This window comes from Rhinopithecus bieti, unplaced genomic scaffold, assembly GCF_001698545.2.
Source record: "Rhinopithecus bieti isolate Rb0 unplaced genomic scaffold, ASM169854v2 scaffold_5022, whole genome shotgun sequence".
Taxonomy (NCBI): Eukaryota; Metazoa; Chordata; class Mammalia; order Primates; family Cercopithecidae; genus Rhinopithecus; species Rhinopithecus bieti.
The window spans coordinates 3,635,393-3,642,775 of NW_016804965.1; the positions used below are offsets into that span (position 1 = coordinate 3,635,393).

General features: G+C 36.2%; 1 protein-coding gene across 1 annotated transcript; it reads right to left on the reverse strand.

Moving 5' to 3' along the window:
• Positions 1-1,435: 1,435 nt before the first annotated feature.
• Positions 1,436-4,875, reverse strand: THNSL1 (threonine synthase like 1). The gene is given in 2 exon segments (XM_017870801.1): positions 1,436-4,839; positions 4,841-4,875. Coding segments are annotated over 2 exon segments (2,226 nt in total). The 3' UTR covers positions 1,436-2,648.
• Between the last annotated feature and the right edge of the window lie 2,508 nt (positions 4,876-7,383).

The following is a 7,383-nucleotide window of genomic DNA, read 5'->3' on the forward strand; positions in this document are numbered from 1 at the left end:
TGAAGGGCCAGAGTTGGTTTTCAGAAAAAGTGAAGACATGAAATAACTATTTTGGCCAGTAAGAGAATGTGCTGTCCACAAATAAATACATGTGAACTCTTGGGCATTTCATCTTTCCTGTTTCTCCTGCCTCTGCTAGAATGTTTTCCCCATTCCTTTTCATTTAGAAAATCTTCCCATCCTTCTAGACTCATCTTAGATTCTATGCCCTTTGTGAAACCTTTTTGATTATCCCATAGTAATCCTTTCCTCTTAAATCTTACAGCACTTAGCTGTATCACTCATTTTTCATTTGACACACTATCTTGCAATAACTCTTTTGCTTGTACATGATTTAATTTTTGCGTTGTCTTGTTAACTACAGTTATTGAAGGCAGAAATCATGTCTTCTTTAATTTTTTGAGGCTGAGTCCTGCTCTGTTGCCTAGGTTGGAGTGCATGGTATGATCTAAGTTCACTGCAACCTCTGCCTCGTGGGTTCAAGCGATTTTTGTGTCCCAGCCTCCTGAGTAGCTGGGACTACAGGTGTGCACCACCATGTCCAGCTAATATCTTGTATTTTTCATAGAGATGGGGTTACACCATGCTGATCTTGAATTCCTGGCCTCAGGTGATCCGCCCTCCTTGGCCTCCCAAAGTGCTGGGATTACAGGTGTGAGCCACTGCGCCCAGCCAGAAATCATGTCTTTTTAAAACACTGTTCCTCTTACTTTCAGAAAAATAATGTTTTTTTTTTGTTTTGAGATGGAGTTTTGCTCTTGTTGCCCAGGCTGGAGTGCAATGGCGTGATTTCTGCTCAACCGCAACCTGCATCTCCCAGGTTCAAGTGATTCTCCAGCCTCAGCCTCCTGAGTAGCTGGGACTACAGGCATGCACCGCCATGCCTGGCTAATTTTGTATTTTTAGTAGAGACAGTTTCTCCATGTTGGTCAGGCTGGTCTTGAACTTCTGACTTCAGGTGATCTGCCTGCCTCGGCCTCCCAAAGTGCTGGGATTACACGTGTGAGCCACCGCACCCAGCAAAATAATGCATTCTTACGTATGGTGAATATTTAGATGCAGTTTCTAAATATATCATCTACTGAAATATCCTTAAAAGTAAATGATAAAATAATAAAGACATACAAGAATAAACGGAACTTTGAATCTTCCATTTTTTTCCCTGTAACTGCTCCTGATTTTCAAGTTTTGGTTTTAGAACCTCCTTTTTAGAAGCTAAGCCAGAGATCTGGTGCTAATATACAATTGGTTTAATTTTTTAAAAAAATTTAAAACAAATTTCTCGTTTATTAAACTATTAAAATGTTTTCTTCATTACAACTTTCAATATATTTCTTCTTGGAGGTTGTTCTCCAAGAATATGAAACTCAATGTTATCAAAGACAAATTATGTTAGGAATGCCATCTTGTGGTTGACAGTAGTCCATTACACTAATTGGTCTTGACAATCTTTAATTCAGAAAGAAAACATCCAGTAAATTCGCAAACATAAATCATGGTTAAAATGTACTACTACAAAGGAATACAAATTAAATACATGTATCAGTTGTGTGCAGTTTCAGCTGCCAGAAAAATACAATGTTCACTGAAGAAACAACAAATTACGCTAAGAATTCACTCCAAATAATATAGTGAAACTGCTGTCTACAAATACCCTCCTATTGAGACTACTCAAGTACTCTTAATTTTGGAAAACTTTCCTCTTGAAATAGATCATTTTATTTCTGTATTCACTTCTAAATAGTTCTGCTTAGTGTTTCATCCTGGACTTCAGTTATGTCTTGATGTTCAAACATCATCACCCCAACCATAAACATCCAAAAGAGAGTGAAGGACAGAGTACATATTTAATTTGGACAGTGTGAGATACACATTAGTTGTAGTCCAAAATGGAATTTGAGGAGGGTTAAAAACACTGGCCATAGTCAGGTGCAGAGGCTCACGCCAGTAATCCTAGAACTTTGGAAGGCCGAGGTGGGTGGATCACCTGAGGTCAGGCGTTCGAGACCAGCCTGGAAAACTTGGCGAAACCCCACCTCTACTAAAAATAAAAAATTCAGCCATGCATGGTGGTGCATGCCTGTAATCCCAGCTACTTGGGAGGCTGAGGCAGGAGAATCACTTGAACCCAGGAGGCGGAGGGTGCAGTGAGCTGAAACTGCGCCAAACAAAAACAAAACAAAACACTGGCCCTAATCCTAATAGAAGAGTTGACTACTTCCTCCATTCAAATTAGCCATTTTGAGTGGTAAATTAACTTTCTAATCAACAGAGAACTATTCACTAGTTACAGATGTAGTATCTGAAAACTGGGCTTAAATATTTTAATTGCCAAATAGTATAGCAGACATTTTGGTCCACGTAACAGTGAGGGTGTGGGAGTGGAAACTGATATACCCCACATGAGCACAAGGCAAAGCATGACAGCTCAAAGGTCCGTGCACTGTTAACTTTTGTCACTTCTACATTAAAGATCTGAGGAGGTGCCATGGAGGTCTAATGTCAGCCCTAGAGATCAGACTATTGAAATTCCAAACAGATATAGAGATATTTACATAAAAGACAAAATGCTACTGTACTCCAAATCAGTGTTTGAGATTTATTATTGCATGCTTATAGCCAGAAAAAAAAATTTACTCTGAAAGCTTTCATATGAATTGATTTTGGATAAGTTTTTCCACATGACTCTTCAAGACATTCACATCAGCTGCACAGACCTGGTACTCCGTCTTCTCTTGCTGTTTTGTTCTCTCTAATAAAGCCTCATGCAGTGGAGGTAATGCATTGTATGAACCCAGTAAATACAGCTGACTCGATGAAGTCTCATTGATTTCTTTAATCTTTAAAGCCTGCATGATAGCAGGTGCAAACTTTGAGTAATGGGCTGTAGATGAGACAATCACAGGGCAAGTTTTGTCTTGCACCCTATCTGCAACCACTTTTGCAACCGCAGTGTGTGGATCCAAAATATACCCTGAAGTATTATAGGTGGAGTTAATAGCTGCTAGGCACTCTCCCTCAGAGCACCAGTCAGCTACAAAATCCTGCTGAAGTTTCTCAACTAGAACCTTTTCTATCTGGAAGTGATGCTGACTTTCTAATTGATTAAATAATTCTGTCATTAGTTGTCCATCTTTATTAGCCATCAAGTGCAAATGTCGTTCTAGGTTTGAAGATTTGAGAATATCTATCGACGGTGAAAAAGTCTGTGCTAATTTTCTTTCCCTTAGATCATAATGTCCTGTTTTTATAAAATCAGTCAAAACACGGTTCTGATTAGAGGCACAGATAAATTTTCGAATCGGGATTCCCATCATTTTGGCATACACTGCTGCTAATATGTTACCAAAATTTCCTGTGGGAATACAGACATCGACTGGGCTTCCAAAAGAAATAAATCCTTGACTAACAAGATCGAGATATGCGGAAGCATGATAAACTACCTGCGGAAGTAGTCGGCCCCAGTTTATGGAATTAGCCGAACTTAAAATTGTTCCATATTCCACAGTAAGAAAGCCAGTAAAATCAGAATCATTAAAATTCTTTTATAGCTGTCTGGCAAAATCAAAATCTGACTCAACACCCACTGCCCATCCATTTTCTCTCTGACTGCCAATTATTTGTGCTTTTTGAAAATCACTTACTCCATTCTCAGGAAAAAATGTGACCACAGCTATCCTTTGCTTATCATTCTTATTAAGACGACTAAAACCATTTAAGACTGCACTCCCTGTGTCTCCTGAAGTAGCTACCAGTATCATATAATTGCAACTTGGTGGGATACAGTGTGCAAAAATATGAGGCATAAGCTGTAAAGACAAATCTTTAAATGATCCTGTTGGTCCATGAAACAACTCCAGGATGAACTGGTTGCCTGAAAGGTGCCTGACAGGAGCAATTTTTGAGCAGGCAAAGTTTTCCCCATAAGCAGTTTCAATCATTTCTCCCAACCTGGCAGCAGGTATGTCTGCAGGATGGATACATCTTTCCAACAGTATCTGTGCTCTTTCTATGTAGGTTGCTCCTACTAGGCTTTTCCACTCCCCACAGCTTAATTCTGGAAACTCTTTCGCAGGAACAAAGAGTCCACCATCAGAAGCCAACCCCTCAATTACAGCTTCACTAAAAAATTTTGCTGAAACCTTCTGTTCACAGTGTTTAGGCCAAACGTGTCTTGTTGAAATGAATGTTTCCGAGTCCACATCTTGGTATCTTTTAATTGCATTCAGCACTTTGTCAGCTACCTCCTCTGGGGAAGCCCCACTTTCACAGAAAACACGAGCATCATACCACTTCTTATAATACTGTCTTCTAAATTTAAGTAAGTCTTTCATAGATGTTCCAGAATTCCGACCTACAATCCTATCTATCTTCATTAATTTCAGACGATGAATTAGATCTAGTAGAGGTACATCCAGGTATACAATTACTCCATTTTTCTTCAGATGCCACATGCTAGCATCATGCATTGGATTGGATCCAGTAAGGGAAATCACACTTCCAGATGCAGAGAAGTTTAACACAGCTTTTCCTTCCTCTTCTAAAAATTGCTCATTACCAACATCCTGTAATTTTTCAGACACACTCATATTCCAGGTTTTTTCAAGGATATCATCATCTACATCTATGACACAACAACCTAGTTTCTGACCTATTATTCTGCCTACTGTTGTTTTCCCAGCACCAGGAGGTCCCATCAGGATAATATTTTTGTCTCCAACAAGAGAGTGGGTTGAATACCATGACTTCCTTAATTCTGCAAGTGCAAAGGTTCTTGAAAGAAATCGCTGTGCGTGTTTATCCGTTTTAACATGTATACTAGAAAACATTTCTGTGTTATCTTTTCAGATGCTGACATCGGTTAAAGTGGAGCATTCTCTTTTCACTTTTCTGCCCACACCAACCTAAAAATGGGCTTTAGCCCTTTTCAAAACACAAAACAAACAAACAAAAAAACAACAAAAGATAATTTGGTTACTAATTTCAGTAGATTGTTAAAATCCCAACAGGATTGAATATAACCATGCCCATGGTACATAAACTGTTTAAAAATCTGCCAAACTTATGGAGTTCAAAAAAAGTATTCCAACCCAAATTCTTATATATTGCATATTATCCTTTTTAATGATACCTTTTAAAATCTCAAGACACTGAAAAATCAAAACTTTGACAAAATTTGCAACTATAAACAACAGAAACTTGTATTCACGAAGTGCCAGATTGTAGATGCTTTTAAAAGTATATATATGCTAAATCAAATTACTATTTCTTTTCGTATTGAGATCTTTTAATGGAAATTATTTCATGGTTTATCGGTTTATATCACATATAAAGATGATTTGGAGTTGGAGTGCTATCTACTTGCAATTCACAAAAGTTGAATAATATTCTTTATATTTAATTTCTCTTCAGTTATATGAACATCGTGATAGACTATGTTACTCATAAATTTCTTACAGAATTCATAACAGGAAACCAGAATAAAAGAACATATTTGCTTACAAAATGCTTAGTTTTCCAAACTACATGATATTCTCTTTCTTATGTGCCTTTTATGTGCATATTAAGACTCATTGTGACATATTATTCACACTGAAGGCTTTAAAAAGAGCCAAAGTGAAAGGTATAATATTATACAAATAGTTAAGAAAAATTAATAATCAGCAATGAGGTCAAAGGCTACATATAACCTTATCTGCACGGAACCATCGTTTTTGTTTCTAATCCTATAATCTTCAGTGGAGAGATTTAACTCAATTTCCAGGCCCAGGGCGATAGCCAAGAACCTCAGGAATGTTTCCAATGATGAGAGAAAACAATTATTCTGGCATCCAAAGAAGCTCTATAATTTCCCATATTGACCAAGTCCTTGTCTTTGGAAATATACTCACCATTAAAACAAAAATGTATGCCAGACAAGTCAAGTCTTTGGTTATGTAAAATGCAATATAATACCTCTGCAGTGTTCATGTAAACTGCCTGAAGTAATGTCACAGACACATAGTGGGGCTTATCACGTGTTCTCTGGTAGAACCAATATGCAACTAAAACATATTAAATACTAGATCAAATGTTTAAGTATGTGCTGAAAACTTTTAATCATGTAATACTGACTTTCTATGCTACTTAAATTCTGTTTTGTAATTAAACATTTAAATGATTTTAAGCTAACTCTGAATTTAACTTACAAGTAAAATTAGAGCCGTCAAGGGAAGTAATTCATTTCCTTATTTGACTTCTCAATTTGTATGTGCTGTGCTTAATTTCCACTGACTTGTAAACACAGGACACACCAGAACCAATCTGAAGAGTTTGTTGACTCTGAGGCAAAACTGATCTTTGCAAAACGTGGAGTCTATAATGGAAAAAATTTTAAGTTAATTATAACTGTATACAGTATCATAAAATTCTACATATAGACTAGTCTATTATTTGAAAAGCTCATCTGCAATTTTAAAACTACAGAAAAGTTGACCCTTTTCATGTTCCCCCAACTCTATTATTAGATTAAGATACCGTTTTAAACATGTGTGTCTCATTATAAAATAATTTCACTAAACAGTACTGAAGGAATTTCTACCATCAAGCAATAAAAAACCAAATAATAACAAATACAAAACCTTTCAGAAGGATATCTGGAATTTTAATGATTTGGCTGTATAATCATCAGAGGGGAAAAAAATCAGTGGACTACAGCTATGAAATTAGTGTCTGAATTGTTTTTTAGGCTGTATTATTTATCAAAATCACTATATAATCATACGTAATAATATCCACTATAAAAAGCCCAAATAAAACTCTTGCCACAAAAAGATCTCTCTTAGCTATATAAGTGTCTCTATAATAAGATCAAAGCACCTATCATAGTGGTTAGCACAAAATATTTACAGTAAGATTAATCATTGTCACTCACTGACAATGAGCTAGGAATATATAAATTGAATCCAAATATATAGGTACAAGGCAACGTGCATTTTTTTTTTTTTATGGCTTGGTTTATAAACCTTCAGAGAATACAGTGGTGTTCAACCATGAATCAAGAACTGTTTTGCCACACACAGTCTAATCCTTTCCCTGAAGTAAACCAGGGACCAGAAAGAATTATATACTTGAATCATAACATCAATTTATTTTATTAAACGGTATTCTGGTACTGGACTTTAAAAGCACAAGCTGTTTTTAGGGCACTTATATAAAACAGTTTGACTAACCTCCTATTCAGGAAGCTTTTGCTTGTAACATTACAGTCTCTTCTTTTTGAGTTTGCAATACATAACTTTCTGGTATCTGTATCAGTAATAATTGTATATAATCTGAGTAGTTCATTTTCAAGTGCAGTAATTTTTTTTTTTTTTTTTTTTTTTTTTTTTTTTTTTTTTTTTT